This window comes from Caretta caretta, chromosome 1 (assembly GCF_965140235.1).
Source record: "Caretta caretta isolate rCarCar2 chromosome 1, rCarCar1.hap1, whole genome shotgun sequence".
In the NCBI taxonomy this organism is placed as follows: domain Eukaryota; kingdom Metazoa; phylum Chordata; order Testudines; family Cheloniidae; genus Caretta; species Caretta caretta.
In genome coordinates, this window is record NC_134206.1 from 297,004,137 (window position 1) to 297,025,285 (window position 21,149).

At 41.5% G+C, this 21,149-nt stretch overlaps 1 protein-coding gene across 2 annotated transcripts in view; it reads right to left on the reverse strand.

Moving 5' to 3' along the window:
- The window catches only part of ARID2 (AT-rich interaction domain 2), a 183,667-nt gene that overhangs the window by 60,647 nt on the left and 101,871 nt on the right, over positions 1-21,149 (reverse strand). For both annotated transcript variants that reach the window (XM_075124390.1, XM_048835986.2), the window contains exons 7-13: positions 12,086-12,152; positions 11,751-12,001; positions 10,453-10,549; positions 10,158-10,367; positions 8,747-8,911; positions 4,594-4,669; positions 111-245 (exon numbers count right to left, since the gene is read on the reverse strand). In XM_075124390.1, coding sequence (XP_074980491.1) covers positions 111-245; positions 4,594-4,669; positions 8,747-8,911; positions 10,158-10,367; positions 10,453-10,549; positions 11,751-12,001; positions 12,086-12,152 — 1,001 coding nt within the window. The remainder of the gene's footprint in view (positions 1-110; positions 246-4,593; positions 4,670-8,746; positions 8,912-10,157; positions 10,368-10,452; positions 10,550-11,750; positions 12,002-12,085; positions 12,153-21,149) is intronic.

Consider the following 21,149-nt stretch of genomic DNA (forward strand, 5'->3'; position numbering starts at 1 on the left):
CTTTAAAACTCATTTGAGAGTAGGTATTTCCCTAAAGAAGTTTGAAGTTGCAGATTAGCATTAGGCATCCACAATCTCCTGTTTATTCTTCTTTAGACTTTTCACCTTACCGAAGACATTTATAAAATCCAGTTGATGTTAGGATTCCACCTCGAGCTAATTTACTGCAGGTTGAGAGGTATTCAGAGTACATTTCCGCTCGAGAGACTGAGCAATCTGAATTCACCTCAAAATGTGCATTCAACCTGAAAATGAAGAAAGAAAAATAAATGATGTAACACACTGCAACATGGACAATATTTTTTAAAGGGTTGAAACGCTACTCTCTGGCTGAGTAAAGGATTTTGGACAATCAGTAACAACACTGCTAATTTAAAATATTGAAAACAGCATTTTAATGCACTCTCCTATCAAACACCTCCTCAATACAACGTAATTTTATCTTTCACGATGTAAACCTCAATGCCCAAAGTTAATACAAGGAAAAGCACAAAGATACATGGCAAAAATCGATCACATAACATCCTGTTGAGATTATTATTTACATATATAATATGCAAGACTTAGTAACATATTCACAAACCAAAAACTTATCTGAGAAAATTTCAGATTGAAAATGTGTTTCAATGAAGTCCCCAGAACTACTTTATATATTCTCTACAAAATTCTACAACTTTAAAAAAAAGAAAAAGAAAAAAAAAACTACATATAACCCACAAATGTTAGAATATCTGGAAATTAACAGCTCAGTTCCTCACTGCCATATAAGCCTTAATCATCTGCTCACCCCACCCAACTGTGTCTATCAGTTAAATAAATTATAAATTTAAAGGCTTCAAACTATATCTTTTAAACTTTAGATCAAAAGTCAGATATACTTTAGCATTGCATACTCATTCTCTATCAAAGGTTTCCATCAAAAATTTGCTGACCTTACAAGTCAAAATAAGTTTTTCAGACTGATCTGCTAATCTAGATGTAGTGCAATACACAGGAAAATCAGAGATATAGTAACAACCTTACCCTGAACTACCAGGATCATAGGGGAATAGGAGTGCTACAGAGGCAGAACATTCATCCCTGGAGGCAAGCAGGGTGAAGGCCTCATGTTGTCCTCGAACAACCGGCTCTGGCCAATGCTCCAGGCAATATCAATAAATTCCCAGGGAGCGAAGCAATGTGTGGTTCCTGAAGGACCTCCACAAAAGCACAGCCAACCAAAAAAAAAAAAAAGGATATTTTCCTTAACTGGTAATTTTTATTTCTTTGAGATCCTCTATGCCAGCTCAGAAAGTTGGGAAATAGTTCCTTTCTGACAGCAAATGGAGACAGCAACAACTCTCTACAGAACACCAAAATATCTGCACTGCCATGCAGGCTCAAAGAGTATCAATATATTTTTTAAACTGTCAGCAGTACAATCTATATCACCTATAGGATTTGAAAAAACACACCGTATTCTCTGTTGTTTAGCATCATCTAAAAGTACTATAACCAGAATGTAATTGGAAATTCTAAAGAGAAAGAAAGCAGATGAGAGAATTTAGTGTTGTCTTCTTTCATAGCCAATACAACCAGGCTATGTCCCTCTAATTTTTCCTACCCATGTGCAGAATGAATTTTGTCATGTGCACCAATACGGAGGTGATGTGTGACATATCACCTTCATATTGGTGCACATAACAAAATTCATGTGATGGGGGTGAGGGCTCCGGCTGGAAGTGTGGGCTCTGGGGTGGGGCCAGAGATCAGGGGCTCAGGGCTGGGGCAGAGTGTTGGGGTGTAGGGGTATGAGGGTTCCGGCTGGGGGGTGCAGGCTCTGGGGTGGGGCTGGGGCAGAGGGTTGGGGTGTGAGGGCTCCGGCAGGGGGCTCCGTCTGGGGGTGTGGGCTCTGGAGTGGGGCCCGGGATGAGGGGTTTGCGGTGCAGGAGGGTGCTCAGGATCTATGGTGGGGAGAGAAGACTCCCCCCAGCTCTCTCCCCCGGCAGCAGCAGCACCTGGGCTGTGGGGGAGAGGCGCCTCTCCCCGCCTCGGCAGCTCTGGGGTTGGGGTTGCAGGATAGGTGCTCCTCACAGAGCAGGTCTGGGCCAGGGCTGTGCTGCCTTGACTGCACCTGGGGCTGCGCCGCCCCAGCAGGTCTGGGCACCCTGTCTGTGGCTGGGTCCGGGCTACTCCGGCCACACCGCAGCAGAGTTGGGGCTGTGGAAGGGGCGCCCTGCGCCCCGGTCGCAGCAGATTGGGGGCCAGACTAGGTGGGGTGCCGGGGGAGGGGTGCCCCTCCCGTGGCAGGTCCCCAGGCGGGTTCCTTGAGTGCCTGCGCGGTGCTAAATAGGCTGCTGCGTGGCTGTGCAGCCTCACACCTTACAGGGAACTTAGAATACAACACCAGTAAACATTATGCCTTTTTTTTTTTTGCCAAACTTTTACTATAGTTACAAAAATTGAATCCACATTCTGTGTAATAATGCATAGATATTATGAAAAAAAATCAATATTCCTGCTTTCTCTAACCAGATTGTCATTAAAAACAGCGTCAGTCTCCCATGACACACACCAGTATCACTGTGACCACTGAATGTCAGAGAAGATGTTCTGTATCTCATAATCTTGATTTGGGAGTTGGTGATTAGACCATGATGTGCACTTACCTTGCAGGGGATCCTCATTCCGGCCCAGTTGGCTTATAATATTAGGGATATTAGTTTTAATACATTGCCCCTCTTTAGCATGTCCTTCTGCTGCTTCCAAGTGATAGCAATATTTCTAAATTCTTTCATTATGACTTACTACCTTCCAACTTCTCTCAGTAAGAGACAGTGACAAAAACTTACTAAGAGATTTTACAGGGGTAAAAACCCCTCCATGTTAGTCTCTTTCAATTGTGTTTGCATTAAAGCTATTTCCCATTCTTCAACTCCAAGAAAAACATTGGAAAAAATATCATGGTTAGTATTATATTTTAGGCTTGTGTACAGGGCCACCTGTTTTATATCTTGTTGGTTCACTTCCATTTAGAATTCAGAAAAAGAAAAATAACTATAGAGTACCCAGCACTTTGTTACCTAGCACAGAATCAGACAAAAAATAACCACTACAGATCATTCTGACATTGCGTTGTATCATTTGTTTAATTACATTTTGTCATCTGATGGTGTTACACAACTGCAGCATAGCACAGTGATTCTGTTGCCTTTTTCTACTTCTTCCACCAAAATATTGTTTTTCCTGTTCCCCAAATCCTGGCTACTACTGAATAAGAGGTGGCATCTGTGGAATCCTTCTCCGATTTAACTGCCCATTCCTGCCTGCTTGAATGCAAGAGAGACTATTCTGCATCATTCCTTTTTGGTTTTGGGGGCCAGAAAGATTTCAGTGGCTCCTTTTCTACCTTTCCTAGGATTGGAGGTTGGCAGAACAGCAGCATGGGAAGCAGGGGAGACTGATTGCTCACTGTTCCTGCATTATTACTTCACATCTCAGTGAGACTGCTCTACTGTCTAATTCCCAGGCAGAAAGAGTATAGTATAAATATAACCTGTAGAATTCATAGCTGTATACAATGGGCTTCTGAAGAAGCAGGTTTGAGAGGAGGAATACGCCGTTTGAGAGGAGGAATACGCAGATTCCACTTATTTTGGATTATGAAGATTTCAAATACTAGCTGCTATTTTCTAGCTAAAATCTTCTATCTGAGGTTTTCTATATTAACTGTATCACTGTAGTATCTAAGCTCAGAGTCTCATCATATGTTAGCATCAACTAGCAATAACTCATATTAATGATACCTCACACAGAGCACAATATAAGTGTCTAACTACAAGCAGGAGCAGAGGAGGCAACTCAGTTGACCAGCTAGGATCTACAACAGAACTACTCCTGTGCAGTCAAAATCCTTGCTTAACTTGTAAGTGAAATGACAGACTTTCAGTGTAGAACCATTCTGCTTCTTGTAAAATGCTCCCCACTTCACTGTAAAGACATTTGTGTATAGATGAATATCTGAATCAATTCAAGAACTAGATCCATCTTGTGAATGTATTAACCCATATCATTGCCCGCGAGGGAAGCGGGGAGTGTTGGAAGTGGAAGAGTTTCGGGAACTGATCAACCCAAAGACTTAGAATTTGAGCAGACACAAGTATAGGTCAACACCAGTTTGAGGAATCACCCTAGCCCTACTTGAGAGCTACGAGTTGGGGATCAATTCTTTAGACTATTGGATGTACAAACATACATTATAACTAGTAAAAATATTAAACCAAGTATGGGGCGGGGGGTCAGAGGAAAAAAAGGTCTTTCATCTTCCCTGGTTTGCTTGAGTCTCCCACTGATGAAATCCCAGCCTTCCAGAAATCTAGTTTCAAAATTTGAGAAACACTTTCTTGTATAGCTACAGTAGCACAAGATGAAAATACTGTTCAGTTATATAATGCTGCTCTACAGTTTTACAGCAAGATTAGATTTGTAATTGAATTAAATTATATTCTAAGAAAGAGAAAACAACTAGTTTGAAGTATCATGTCAAGTGACTAATATTCTGTGCTGTTTTTCCCTCTTCCTCAAGAAAGTATTTGAATGGAACTGTATACTTACCACTGGCATGCAAATTTCTCACTGTCTATTTCTACTATTCCTGGTGGTGGAGCAACATGCTGTGCTGCTCTTGATGCTGTGGAAAAGGAAATAAAAAGATAAATTTGCTGACATATAATGATGATTCTTCCTATAAAATTGAACATCTCAGGCAACACAAAGGATCATCTGAAGTTCAGCGGTTTCAAATTTGATTTGAAATTTGTTTTGTATTTTTGAGAGATCTCTCCCCTCACTCTTCCCCCAAAGAAGTTCATTTTGACAAAATTAAATGTTAGGATTAATTAATTACTTACATCTACAGAGAGATTCATAGACACAAAGTATAACTACATACATTTTAAGAACTCCCCACATCCATGCCTTAAAAGGCAATAGCTTATTTATTACTGAATGATCAGATTTGCTTTAAATCAACTCTGTTTAAATGCATGCCAAGTTGTTTCAAAGATGTAATGAGATGTGTGTGAGGACACGTCTCCAACAAGGTTTTTAGCCACTAGTGTAACTGTATTAGTGCAAACTGCTAGTCTAAATGTACTGCACTAGTATAAACCATGACTTGCACACCTGGCTTGAAACTGGTTTTATGATAGGATGGAATGAAGTAATAGGAACCACCAGAGCCATGGACAGTAAGAAGGAACTGAGAAACAAGTTGGTCCACTTCACCCTTCTTCCCCGGGAGGAGGATATGTCAAGGGTATGAGGCCAGGTGCAGATCCATTGACACTGATGGCCAAATACTTCTGATCTCAAGTTCATGAGGCACATGAGCACCAACATACAGACACATACATATAGCCAATCACTCAAAGAAGAAATATTGCTTTTTCTCAAGCTTGGTTGACCCCTCTGTCTTACCTCCTCAATTCTTCCTGCCTGCTCAAATATTCTAGCACCTTATATCCCAGGGTGGAACTAATCAGAACCAACTTGAGTTGACCTTAAAGTAATAAAAATTGCCTACATCTTTATGCAAGATTCAAGCACATGACATCAAGATGCTTCAACAGAATAGCAATGCACTCTTGTCCAAGGGTGTTAAATCCTGCCATGTTACTTAATTCTCTTTATAAAAAATGAATTACACTTTCAAATAGGAGACCTAGCCCTGGTGATCCATGCCATCATCATCTCTGTGCTGAACTACGGCAATGATTTGACCACAAAGGCCAAACAGAAGCTGCAACTACTGCAAGATGCAGCGGCCTGCCCATGCGGCCAGTTCACAGGCAGTCCTGTAAACCTGTGTTACACTGGTGATCAATGACCTGCAATAGGTCTACACAGAGTTCTATATCTGCTTCAAGGTCTTGGCACGAATCTTTAAAGACTTTGACATGCTAGGACCTAGCTACCGTAAGTCTCTATCTTCCTGTCTAGCACTCCCATTTATGATTAGTAGGAATCATGCAGCTGATGCAAACGATCAGGGGCATGTCATTCTCAATGGTGGTCCTTTGGCTGTAGTATTCCCTATCATTATTCAGAATACTGAGATGGTCTGGGAACAAATAAGGTTTTCCCAACTACTCTCCCTTAATCTATTTTTCAGTTTATGTGCATCTGAGGTGAGGGGGGATGTGCGCTCATGCACCAATTGCGCAAGCACTTCTTTGCTTAAGAAAAATGTTAAAACATGCTCAGGGCACCATTTCAAAATAGTAGTAAGTTTAGTATTTCTGAACTAATTTTTTTCCAAATATGAAAATCACATTCCTTGTTGAGGATTATGTTTGAACTTTTAAATAAAAACGCTTTCAAGTTTTCTGAACACATAAAAGTCTCAGTTGTTCTTTAAAAGTAGGCAAGCAACTTGCAACCACTTAAAATTGGATCAGCTGCTCAAGTTAACTTAAAAACAAAACAAAGAAACACCTTCAAGAGCAGACCAAACTTGGAAAGTTTTCACCAAAGGGCAAACTTTTGAAAAAGTTACAAATCATGGGAAAAGAGGACTACAGAATGAAATGTAAAACAACTACTAATGCTGCCTTAAGATATGTTTTGTGAGTAACACAAATACTAAGATTTTAGTTTGCAGTGGGAAATTATTATTTTGTAGAATGAAAATGTGACTGATACTGGGATATAATTATCTCATCCTTCAATGCTTTCCACATTAATTTAACTCTTTCAACCCAAACCGCTAGGTCACCTGGTTCAGTATCATGCAGGTATTTCAGTATAGTCCTATTAGAGTCAAACATGTTCCATTAAATAAAAAAGCAGTAACTAAAAAGTAAAGTTGTACATGAATGCTTACACTACTTACATGATTAATACAATTTATTCCAGTAACTTGCTTTACAGAGGTGCAGCACATCTATATTTGGAGTTTGCTCCTGTCTAACTCCACCAATGTAGTCATATCAAAGCAAAATTCTCTAACGTGGGCAAGGCCTTCAATCGGCTAGCAAAAAGTTTGTCAAGATTTTATGGCTCATACTTTTCTGGAGTCAAGTCACTGTGAACTGCAATGTTTTATAAAAAATGGTTTTGAGAAGAAGAATCTGATTAACTGAGAAAGGTTCTGAATGAGTCGGTAATCCAACAAACCACAATGTCTATTAAGTCCAAGAGGGAAAGGGAAAAAATACTAGGGAAAAACTTAAGTTTATATTTAGCCACAGAAATGAAACAGAAGTACTAGAGTCTTTGAATCTGACCCTGACTTGAATGGGAGTTGCAGCTCACCAACATGTCTCAGGTTTACACCCTTTAGGAGCTTCCGGGAACCACACAAAGGCAGTGTGGGCCTTTAAAAAGTGGTACTTTAAGTATTGAGGGGGGGAAACTGGGGGGGGGGGGGTGGTAGTGGAGTTGGATTTTTTTGGCAGGGGAGGGAGGGAGGGAGTTTTTAAATTTGAACATTTTTAAAAAAATAGTTAATTATTTTTTTAAAAGCAGCAACTTATGTCAAGATGTGTATTAGTTATTTCAAAGATCTACACTTTTCAAATGGCTGAAAGCACTTGACTCTTGGGTCTCCAGTATGAGCCAAATCCTGCAGGTTTTACTTTCACTGAAGTTATGGGAGTGAGGGCAGCAGGACTGGGACAAGCAAGTACACGCTTGATTGTATTATCAGTTGTTTAATTAATGAGAGTGACATTTACATTTGGATTGGATGAGTCACTGTAGATGCCATGATCCAACCATGCCCATAACTTTCTTGATATGCAATGTATACTTGTGAAAAGCACTGATTTAGACATTTTTCTCCTATACTTGCTGTAAGAGGAACCACATAGGTCAGCAGAATGTAATTTTGTATATGAATTTAACAAAAAAATTTCTTGTTAAAAACCCTGTGTGTGTGCGTCAAAAGATACTAAATATCTAGAGTGCAATTTTGACCCTACTAAAGTCAAAGAGTGCTTTATCATTCACTTCAATGGGGCCAGGATTTCACTCTGAAAATAGATTTCTGCAACTAAACAATATCAACAATATCAAGTACATTCTGAGGTTCTAATGACCTCAACAAAGGATGAACTTTCCTTTAAGTTTTAATTGCAGGTGTTAAACTTTGGCTCACATCACAAATGAAATGTTTAGTGGCTTCAATGCAGTCATGAGAATTATTTTTCAATCTTCATTTCTATGATTCCATTAGATCTGGTAGCCCATTTTCCTAGAATTTGACCCAAACACTAACTGAGAACATATTTTACATACTGCCACCTACTTACTATTCACACAGAATATAACACAAAATGGACTTGCTACCCCTCTGTGAGTTGTACATATTTTGTTGACATGCAAATGAACAGGTTAATTTTAAATAAAAATGTGTAACATATTCATTGTGTACATTTTCAAGATTGAAAGCTCGCTGAAAAATGTTAAGACTCTTTCCATGTTACTTCAGAGTGTTTTCATGTAATGACCAATATTGTTCCAAATATTTATTCAATTAGAAAAAGATTAACTTAACATACATTTTGCCAGCAACAATACTAAAAATATGCATGTCTGATTTGACATATTGAAGCACAAGTAAATCATTAAATTACACACAGCTATATAGCTATACACATGCACGCAATTATACTGCTACAGATAGAAAAACAGATGGATAGTCACATATGCTATAAAGAATGTTCTACAAAAATACAAAAGGATGTTCTCCTACAACAGCACTAACCTGGGACAGCTGTTGCATGGGCCTGTGAGGAAACATGCTCCACCGCCTGTGGCCTGATTTCAGATACTTGATGGTTGGAGCTCTGATGTTCAATGAGTTTTACAGCAGTAAGTGCATCAGGTCCAAACATCTGGATGTCCATAGAAACCAGACATACTAATGTATCTAAAACATTAAATGCAAAACCAATAACGATATTACAACAAAACAAATATGAGTGTTTGGTACTGAACACACTGATTTGAATTAAACTGACACTTGCTGAAAGAAAAACAAACCCTCACATATTTCTGTGGATTTCTACATAATATTTTTCATGGCATATAAAGCCGATATATAATGCAAACTCCTGACCTGCTTTGGTCTCTATTTTCATTAATACTCTGAGAAAATAAAAATTCAGTTATGTAAATATGCGGCAACAATATGCACATAATACACAGCAACTCCCCACTTAACATCCTCTCGCTTAACATTGTTTCGATCTTATGTCCCTGCTCCATTACAGAACATGCTCCATTTAAAGTTGTGCAATGCTTCGCTATAACGTCGTTTGGCTGCCTGCTTCGTACACAGCTGGCAGCCCCGCTATCAGCTCCCCTACGCCCCTCCCACAGCGCCTCCCACCAGCCGGCAGACCACGCAGATCAGCACCTTCCCCCTCCTCCCCCCATCTCCTGCCCACGGCAATCAGCTGGCTTGCGGCGTTCAGGAGGGAGGGGGAAGGAGCACAGGCAGGAGGCAGGGGAGGGAGCGGAAGCCTGCATGCCATGTCCTCACTCCTCCCCGCTCCCTCCTGAATGCCACAAGCCAGCTGACTGCTGCAGGCAGGAGGCAGGGGAGGGAGGGTGAAGGAGTGAGGACACGGTGTGCGGAGTAAAGCGGGAGTGGGGCGGGAAGAAGAGGCGGGTTAAGGGTCGGGGCTTGGGGGAAGGGGTGAAGTGGGCGGGACGAGGGTTGAGCCCCCCCTCCTCCCCCCAGTGCTTGCAAAGTAGGGGGAGCTGCCACTGCTGCTGCACAACGTGCTTCTCCTATTCTACAGCACCTTCAGCCTCCTTGCCTGCCTCATTGTCTCCAGTGCCAGTGGGCTGTACCTGTGTGGGGTAAGGCGGGGGCACCTTCCAACTATAGTACTGTACCGTACGGCAAAAAAAAAATTTCCCTGGAACCTAACCCCCCCCTATTTACATTCATTCTTATGGGGAAATTGGATTCGCTTAACACCATTTCACTTAAAGTCACATTTTTCAGGAACATAACTACAATGTTAAGTGGGGAGTAACTGTACAAACACATACATTTTCTAAACTCTGACAAAGTAAAATTTTTGAATCCCTGAATGTGGCACTGTGTCAATTCTTTTTCCTCAACAAATAAACTAATATGAGATTTTGTTTTGCTTCTTCCTCACCTATGCTCTTGTCTACTTTAGCAATCTTTGTGCAGGCCACTTCTCCCATTTCTGTGAGCATGTATAGCACTTCAAGTGCTGAGATTACAAGCAGCACATCTGGTAAAGTGAGATGACATATTATCTCTTTGTAGGATTCTTGATCCACATATTCACAAATTAATACACCATTATCTTCAGCTTTACAAAGATTCCCCAAGATTTCCATGCCTGAAAAACAAATATAGAACAGTATTAAACAGCCAAAAATCATTCTCTTAACTGTTTACAAAAAATTAGCAGTCTAAGACCTTACCTCTCATTTTTAAGAATCTATCCCTTGCCATTAGGCATTTTGTAACAGTGTGAAACATTAGATGAGTAGTTTTGAAATCAACAGGGTCCAACAAAAGCTGAGAGAAGGGAAAAAACATTATTTAAGCTGCAGTCCACGTTGTACATACAGTCATAATAGTCACAGTTCTTAAATTTGCATACCAAATTCAATGCTCAAAAGTCTTTATATGTTGGAATATGTTGTCACTTCTGTGAGCATGTAAGACTGTGCTTTAAATGCCTAGAATTCTTAATTATTATTTTTTAAATTGCATTAACCCTTTTCTCTTCTGAAGTATTTGGGAAGAGGCTCTGAACTTCTCTTTTTTCTTTGAGTCTTTACAGTAAGGAAAATAACTGAATTCCTAGGCTGTCATCAGGATGGATATGAATGTTTTCCTGAGCCCTGCGAAACAGTAGCAGTGATTAGGGATGAACTCCCCCCTGCGGCTTTCACCATCCTTTGTCCTGTTTGTACAGCACCTAGTACAATGGGGTCCTGGTCCATGACTTGGGTCCATAGGCACTATGATAAATACTGCTACCACCACCACCACTACTGCACTCTCAAAGGCCCTCCCACACACACCAGGACCATGCAGAGATCCATGAAAACACCATCCTAGTCAGAGTTCTATCAGTAGCTGAGCACTACAGTGTCTCCTTCCCTACTATTTACTCATTACAGGATTTCAATATATACACAATATCAAACTTTGTATTTATTGGTGGTGTATAATGCCATAAAATGGAATGAGTTGGCCGTTTACTGTTTCTTCTTACATCTAAATATCTTTGAAAAGAAAAAGTCTCCCTCACTGATGATATACCCATGTGTATGTGACCTTCCCAAAGTCCCCCTGGTTTTCTCATACTTATTATTATAAACAGTGTATTGATACCTATTATCTGGTCACACAGGAATTCTTGTACTGTCATAGTGGAGTTATGATTTATAAAGTATAACCTGTATGAATATTTTTCATTTTTAAAGTAATTCCCCGGTGCCCCGGAATTTCAATTGAAAATCATAGATGATTTGAAGGATCACATGCCCCCACACAACTCCATTCCCTCACATGACTGTGCTTAGGCAAACTGGGGGCCCCACTCTACATCTGATTCCTAGCCTCGTGCATTCTGTTGAAATCTATTATTTGCAAATTCAAAGCAATTATTCACTACTACTTCAAATAAACACACAAAAAAATAATTAAATTTAAGACATCAGTCAAGCTACTTAATACTAAAGTAGCATCTTCTCCAAAGTATATTTACCTCTGCTGCAATATTTCCTAGTGTGTCAAGCCCCAATTGTCTTAGAGAAATAAAATGACTATGAGCAGAGAGTAGCAGGAACCGAAGACAGGTACGATTAGCTGCCAAAAGTTTAACGTTTCCCTCCTCAAAAGAAAGATTTCGCAATATCACTGCAATCTGAAGTACCCGCTGCCCTTCAATATCATTAATGCCCAACTTGCGAGGTGGATGAAATAAGGATTCCCATATCCATTCTTCTGATGGAACATCTACAAAAGAAAAAAATCAACTTTAGCTATTCCTTTTCTATATTTACCAGAACTTATCTAATCAGTTTATTCAAGACATCTCACCTTGAGATTTGTTTCGGTCAGAAATGAGGTCACGTACTTCATTATCCTCGACAATATCCTTCCAAAACTGGGAACAGAATAAAAAATAAAATTGAATTTCTAAAGTGTGATGTTTCCTTTAAAAACACATTTGTTTTCTCTTCTGCATCTTTAAAATATTCACAAATGGTTATGGATGTGTTTATCACCATTCCATCCCTTGGAAAAAATCCTCTTCCCATTCATGTCAGCTACTATTGCATCTTAAAGATGATCTCTGTCTAAATAATGGTACATTCTTCACTCCAGAGCTGAAACGTATAATGTTCAATATATTACAGCTGCTTTAAAGAAGTCTTCCTGCCATCCTTCCAAGACACCAAAGGTACTCCATCCACAATCAACCAACAGGATCTGAGACCTATTCCTATTCCACCACAAGGAATTCAAAGTACTTTACAAATTAAAGGCCTGATCTGCAAATCTTTACTGTGTGGCTAGTCCGACTACAGTCAAGATTAATCATATGATCAAGGATATGCAGGATCAAGCTCATAAGCTAATAAAATATACAGGAATCACTTAATTCACTACTAAAATATAGCTGTCTCTTAGGTGAAATGCAACAGCTTTATCATCACAGAGCAAAATCCAGGAAACAATTTAGGACAAGAAATGAAAATTATTATAGCCAGATTAATTATAGCAGAATTTTTGGTACACAGCATAATTACCCAAACTAGACTGTGACCATGATACTAAGGTTCACACCCCTACCCTCTTGAAAATGCTATGGTTTGTTATGTTTACCTGTATTGAGAAAGGGTTTGCACACTGAACACATCTAAAGTGCTTTATACAAATATTCAGAAAATTTCTATGACAGGCCAGAAGCTCAGTTTTATGTCACATTTGAAAGATGCCATCTCACGCTGAAGAATGCCTCCAAATATCACACTGGGCACTTTGACACAGGAGTTTTACCTCTCATTTGAACATCTTGAATTATTGAAATTAAAGAGATAGCCCAGATTAGAGCAAATTCAAACTTTATACTGCCGTGGAACAAAAAGGTTTCTCATTTGAAGGAAATTTCTCTTCTTAATCCTGATGCTATCAGCAATATTCACAGAAGTGTGGGGGTATGTCTACACTGGCAGAGTTACATTGCCGTCAGTTACAGCGCCACTCAGAGAGTGCAGAAGGGAAACTGCTGTTGTGTGTTCACACTGTCAGCTACCTGTGCAATAGCATGTTCACACTTGAGGCACTTGCATCGGTATTTGGAGTGGTGCACTCTGGGCAGCTATCCCACAGAGCATCTCTTCCTCTTCTGCCGCTAAGAGTTGTGGGAAGGCGGAGGGGGTCCCAGGGCATCCTGGGTCCTGTCCCAATGCCCCGTGATGCATTGATTCATATCCCAGCAATCCCTGTGCTTCCGTCCACATGTGGTGCCATCTTTCAATGGTTTGTGTACTGCACGCTCTGCCTCTTCAGTCTGCAAAAATGGATCCCATACTGTTGACCAATATGCTGCTCATTCTCACTAACACGTCACGAGTGGCAGTGGAGTTATACCTTCAACTATAAAGGCAAGAGGAGTTTGACATTGATCTTGCCAAGCATAGTATTTACGATACAAGATTGCTTTGGCATTCACGGAGGTGCTGACCACAGCGGAACACTGCTTTTGGGCTCGGGAAACAAGCACTGGGTGGTGGGATCACATTGTCATGCACTTCTGGGATGACTAGCAGTGACTGCAGAACTTTCGGATGAGGAAAGCCACATTCAAGGGACTGTGTGATGAGCTCATCCCAGCCCTGTGGCACAAGGACACGAGAATGAGAGCTGATCTGTCGTTGGAGAAGCATAAGGCGATTGAACTGTGGAAGCTGGCTACTCCAGACTGCTACTGATCAGTCACTAACCAGTTTGGAGTGAGAAAGTCGACCATTGGACTCATGTTGACAGAAGAGTGCCGGGCCATTAATCGCATCCTGCTCCAAAAGACCATGACTCTGGGTAACGTGCGTGATATTGTGGATGGCTTTGCACAAATGGGCTTCCCAAACTGCGGAGAGGCGATAGGTAGCATGCATATTCCAATTCTGGCACGAGACCACCTAGCTACCGGGTACATTAATTGGAAGGGGTATTTTTCTATGGTTCTCCAGGTGCTTGTAGATCACTGTGGGCGTTTCACCGATATTAATGCAGGCTGGTCAGGAAAGGTGCATGACTCACGCATGTTTCGGAACACTGGCTTGTTCAGGAAGCTGCAAGAAGGGACTTTCTTTCCGGACCAGATGATCACCGTAGGGGAAGTCGAAATGCCCATTGTGATCCTGGGAGACCCTGCCTACCCCTTAATGCCATGGCTTATGAAGCTATAGATGGGGCACCTTGACAGCAGCAAGGAGCGGTTCAACAGGCTGAGCAAGTGCTGAATGACTGTTGAGTGTGCTTTTGGCTGTTTAAAGGCCCACTGGTGCTGCCTATATGGGAGGCTGGACCTGGCCAATGACAATATTCCTATGCTTATAGCCGCAAGCTGTACGCTCCATAATATTTGTGAGGGGAAGGGTGAAAGCTTCACTCAGGGTTGGACCACTGAGGCTCAGCGCCTGGAGGCTGAATTTCAACAGCCAGAGACCAAGGCTATTAGTTGGGCGCAGCGCGGAGCCATAAGGACCAGGGATGCCTTGAGGCAGCAATTTGAAGCTGAAAGCCACTAATATTTGTTGCTATGCTTGGGAGTGCAGTGCCTGTAAGGTTAGGAGGTGATTGTGATTGGTGCAGACGATGCACTATGAAGGTTTAAGAAAACTGCCTGTTGCTTTGCAGGGCTCTGTTTGCTTTCAATTAATGGAATAAAGATTACTTTCAAACCAAAACAATTCTTTTATTAAAAAACAACATCCTGAGGAGATAGACAAACAAAAAAACACATCAGCACTGTGTGGGGTGGGCAAAGGAAGGATCCCAGGAGAAGGTGGGGTCCCAGGACGGTTAAAAATTTGTGTACGTCCAGGTATCATATGCAACCTTGAAATCCCTGCAAGCTGCATGGACACTTTTGAAAGGCACCATAATAGAGGCTCAACTTAAATGTATACCCCAAATTAAAAAACATAATAAAAGTACTATAAAAGAGCCACCGTGGCTTAACAACCATGTAAAAGAAGCAGTGAGAGATAAAAAGGAATCCTTTAAAAAGTGGAAGTCAAATCCCAGTGAGGTAAATGGAAAGGAGCATAAACACTGCCAAATTAAATGTAAAAATGTAATAAGAAAAGCCAAAAAGGAGTTTGAAGAACAGCTAGCCAAAAATTCAAAAAGTAATAACAGAATGTTTTTTAAGTACATCAGAAGCAGTAAGCCTGCTAAACAACCAGTGGGGCCCCTGGACGATCGAGATTCAAAAGGACCACTTAAAGACGATAAAGTCATCACAGAGAAACTAAATGAATTCTTTGCTTCAGTCTTCATGGCTGAGGACGTTAAGGAGATTCCCAAACCTGAGCTGTCTTTTGTAGGTGACAAATCTGAGGAATTGTCACAGATTGAAGTGTCACTAGAGGAGGTTTTGGAATTAATTGAGAAACTTAACAGTAACAAGTCACCGGGACCAGATGGTATTCACCCAAGAGTTCTGAAAGAACTCAAATGTGAAATTGTGGAACTATCAACTATGGTTTGTTACCTGTCCTTTAAATCAACTCCTGTACCCAGTGACTGGAAGATAGCTAATGTAACGCCAATATTTAAGAAGGGCTCTAGAGGTGATCCTGGCAATTACAGACCGATAAATCTAATGTGTGTACCTGGCAAATTAGTTGAAACAATAGTAAAGAATGACAGGCTTCAGAGTAGCAGCCATGGTAATCTGTATCCACAAAAAGAAAAGAAGTACTTGTGGCACCTTAGAGACTAACAAATTTATTTGAGCATAAGCTTTCATGAGCTATAGCTCACTTCATCGGATGCATGCAGTGGAAAATACAGTAGGGAGATTTTATATTCCCAGAGAACACGAAACAATGGGTGTTACCATACACATTGTAACGAGAGTGATCAGGTAAGGTGAACTATTACCAGCAGGAGAGAAAAAAACCTTTTGTAGTGATAATCAAGGTGGGCCATTTCCAGCAGTTGACAAGAACGTCTGAGGAACAGTAGGGGGGGGGAAAAATAAACATGGGGAAATAGTTTTACTTTGTGTAATGACACATCCACTCCCAGCCTTTATTCAAGCCTAATTTAATGGTGTCCAGTTTACATATTAATTCCAATTCAGCAGTCTCTCGTTGGGGTCTGTTTTTGAAGTTTTTTTGGTTGTAATATTGTGACTTTTAGGTCTGTAATCGAGTGACCAAAGAGATTGAAGTGTTCGCCGACTGGTTTTTGAACGTTATAATTCTTGATGTCTGATTTGTGTCCATTTATTCTTTTATGTAGCGACTGTCCGGTTTGGCCAACGTACATGGCAGAGGGGCATAGCTGGCACATATCACATTCGTAGATGTGCAGGTGAACGAGCCTCTGATAGTGTGGCTGATGTGATTAGGCCCTATAATGGTGTCCCCTGAATAGATATGTGGACGCAGTTGGCAACGGGCTTTGTTGCAAGGATAGGTTCCTTGAGTTAGTGTTTTTGTTGTGTGGTGTGTGGTTGCTGGTGAGTATTTGCTTCAGGTTGGAGGGCTGTCTGTAAGCAAGGACTGGCCTTGTAAAAGAATAAAATTGTAAAAGAAAGAATAAAATTGTCAGACACATAGAAGAACATAAATTGTTGCACAAAAGTCAATATGGTTTCTGTAAAGGGAGATCATGTCTTACTAATCTAATAGAGTTTTTTGAGGGGGTCAGCAAACATGTGGACAAGGGGGATCCAGTGGACACAGTTTACTTAGATTTCCAGAAAGCCTTTGACAAGGTCCCTCATCAAAGGCTCTTATGTAATTTAAGTTGTCATGGGATAAAAGGGAAGATTCTTTCATAGATTGAGAACTGGTTAAAAGACAGGGAACAAAGGGTAGGAATAAATGGTAAATTCTCAGAATGGAGAGGGGTAATTAGTGGTGTTCCCCAAGGGTCAGTCCTAGGACCAATCCTATTCAACCTATTCATAAATGCTCTGGAGAAAGGGGTAAACAGCGAGGTGGCAAAGTCTGCAGATGATACTAAACTGCTTAAGATAGTTAAGACCAAAGCAGACTGTGAAGAACTTCAAAAAGATCTCACAAAACTAAGTGATTGGGCAACAAAATGGCAAATGAATTTTAATGTGGATAAATGTAAGGTAATGCACATTGGAAAAAATAACCCCAACTATACAGGATGGGGCTAATTTAGCTACAACTAATCAGGAGAAAGATCTTGGAGTCATCATGGATAGTTCTCTGAAGATGTCCACACAGTGTGCAGTGGCAGCCAAAAAAGCAAACGGGACGTTAGGAATCATTTAAAAAGGGATAGAGAATAAGACAGAGAATATCTTATTGCCCTTATATAAATCCATGGTACGCCCACATCTTGAATACTACGCACAGATGTGGTCCCCTCATCTCAAAAAAGATATACTGACATTAGAAAAGGGCAACTAAAATGATTAGGGGTTTCGAACGGGTCCCATATGAGGAGAGATTAAAAAGGCTAGGACTTTTCAGCTTGGAAAAGAGGGGACTAAGGGGGAATACGATAGAGGTATATAAAATCATGAGTGGTGCGGAGAAAGTGAATAAGGAAAAGTTATTTACTTGTTCCCACAACAATGGTTCTCCCCTGCCCCCAGTGACAGCAGAGTGGCGCAGGAAAGTTACCCTTAATGGGGCAAGAAACAAAGCAGCTCTGCCAAAGAACCTGCGGCAGCAAATTGCCCAGTATCTCCATGAGAGTTTCGTGGAGATCTGAGGCAGATTCCTGTGAAGCGAGGGAGTCAATCAACACTCTGTTCTGCCGCTCAGATTGGGCATGTGGTGGTACATGCATCATGCAGACGCAAGCCTGCTTTCTGCAACCCTCCTGCCCCCAACAATTCCTTCAGCGATACCCAAAATCAAAGCCACTTACCAGGGGATTCCTCTCCTGTTTGCGCTTCACCAAGATCCGACAGCTGTGACTGGCTAGCCTCCTCCAGGGTAGAGAAGAGCTCCTGGCTGCACGCATCTCTGACCTCTGAGTCATCCTCTGCCTCTAGGTCCCCCTCCTCATGCAAGATTTCCTCCTCCTGGCTCGGTTCACTCTCAACTGGCACGTGAGCCACCGAAACCTCCACAGTGGACTTCACAGTGGCAGTGGGGTGGCGACCAAGTATTGCGTCCAGCTCTGTGTAGAACCGGCGGCTCGTGGGCGCAACACCATTGCGGCAATTTGCCTCCCGTGCCTTGTGGTACGCATTCCACAGCTCCTTCCCTTTGACCCTGCACTGCAGTGTGTCCCGGTTATAGCCCCTTTCTGTCATGCATCGTGAAATCTGTCTGCAGGTATCATAATTCCTATGGCTGGAGTGCAGATGGGACTGAACAGCCTCCTCTTCCCATATGCTGATAAGGTCCAGCAGCTCGGCATTGCTTCAAACAGAGGATCGCCTGGTGCATGGAACAGGCATGGTCGCCTGGAAAGATGCGCTGAGACCACTGCACGTGTCACCGAACAAACAGGAAGGGGACTTTCAAGGAATTTGAGGGGTGGTCACCTTAGGGCAGAGCAGTAGAGTTCAAACCAATGACCAGAGAGACGAGAACAGGTATTGTGGTACACCTACAGGAGGCCAATCGTAGCGCTGTAATTGACCAGGGTATCTACACTGGCACCGCAGCGCTGTAGCCCCGGTGCAAAAAGATGTACACCTCTCGTTGGGGTGGTATTTTACAGTGCTGCAACTGCGCAGTTTCTGCGCACTAAGTAGCTTGGCAGTGTGTACACCTCAGCTGTTAAACCGCAAAAAGCTGCTTTACTGCGCAGAAACTTGCCAGTGTAGATAAGGCCTTAGGCGTGAAATTAAACCTCTAAGAGAATGAAACTTCTATTGCGATCATCACTTTGAGCTAGAGGGGGCCCTTTTTAAAGAGCCTGAGCTCAAGGAAGAGGGGTTTTGTCATTTTTAAAAGATGTGTGCAAAACCAGATTGCCTTGAATTTTACTTGTCAATGCAATATTCCCTTTTTGATGTTACTCTATTGGAAAGTGATGAAGAGGGTAAACATGCAAATTTCACTGGTGATAACAAAAGGAGGATGATCTTAGAATCATGCCAGAGACTTACTCCTTTAATTTCTCTAGTGTTTGTATTTTTAAAAACATGGAATAGGTGGTGTATCTTCAAATGCACATCTTCAACCTTAATTTGAAAGTCTTTGGAAAGGCTCAGAGAACTAAGCCAATTAGGAATGCAGGGTTACTGCTGTTGCCAGTGCTCTTGCAGTGATACCCAAAATCATAAGATGCTCTCACAGTGCCATAGCATTAGTTAGACTGACCAACAATATGCTCTTGGTTTCCAACAATATGCTCTTGGTTTCTGTAAAATATTCAGGCTAAAAGTCCCAAAGGAAGCACTCTCAGATTTAAAAAATGTATCTATCTAATGCGGTTGGGTAATTTGAAGTTATAGAAGCGTAGACTTTCTGCCCAGAGGTAAATCATCCTGGACTCTGTCATGAGGTATGGAACAAGAGGACTTGGCAATTTGTTCTCTCTGCAGAAGCTGACATCAATGTCATCTTGGCATAGGCTTATTAAAAAATACTAAAACTCTAACACTTGGTACAATTGATGAGCTTTTTAAAAATTATTTTTAACCACAATAGGTACTGAAGTTGAGGCAAAATATCAATACATTGCAGGAGCAGAGCAGCCGTAAGTAATGGGCAGTGCAATCTCAGCCTTTTGACAAGGATATCAAATAACATCAGCATTTTCTCCTGAAACAATATCATTTTCAAATCCAACTTTTTCACCAATTAGCCCCATGTTCCAGGAACTGCCAAAAAACATTTGGTGGTGACACAGAAGGCATCATAACACTGTCATCAGGGGGGCAATGATGAAGGACAAATTCATCCACACGTTCCTCTTTATAATATGTATCTAATAAATCCCCCAATGCTGGCTAGAGGAAATATTAAGCACCCCAAAGAAAGATCAGAGCTGTCTCTTGAGGTCATTTAAGTGAAGGACAATTGGCAGTATGTCTCTCTGATGACTTCTTTAACGATGTTGCTACTATATAAAGGGCTTGTATCACTTCATACCAAGATACAGGTAAAGCCAAAGATGAAGGCTCCTAGCGCTCTCAGAATAAGGAGAACAGCTGAAGTACATAGCCTGAAAGAGGTCTGTCTGATTCTAAAAACCCCAGAATAAGGATAATAATAAGTATGCATCCGATGAAGTGAGCTGTAGCTCACGAAAGCTTATGCTCAAATAAATTGGTTAGTCTCTAAGGTGCCACAAGTACTCCTTTTCTTTTTGCGAATACAGACTAACACGGCTGTTACTCTGAAACCAGAATAAGGATGAAATTCACCTCAGTTGGGACCTGAGCCAAGCTTAAAGATGACACTTCAGAACCAAAGGAACATCTCTCTTAGATAAAGGAGGCTAGTGACAGACAACACTGGCTGTCAGGTCTAGTGAAACACTTTATTCTCCAGAACAGACTAAAGCAGGAGCGCCCTCTCAGAAGCTCAAGTGAGAGAGTCACAAAGGCACTAAGAGTCAAGGTTTCACCTGGACAGCCTATAAGAGCTGAGGCATCTGTTGTCAGAACAGAGGCATTAGGCACTCAAACTTATTAGGCATTTCACAACGTAGAATAATAGAATCATAGAATATCAGAGTTGGAAGAGACCTCAGGAGGTCATCTAGTCCAACCCCCTGCTCAAAGCAGGACCAACCCCAACTAAATCATCCCAGCCAGGGCTTTGTCAAGCCAGACCTTAAAAAGCTCTAAGGATGCAGAGATTCCACCACCTCACTAGGTAACCCATTCCAGTGCTTCACCACCCTCCTAGTGAAATAGTGTTTCCTAATATCCAACCTAGAGGCCCCCCACTGCAACTTGAGACCATTGCTCCTT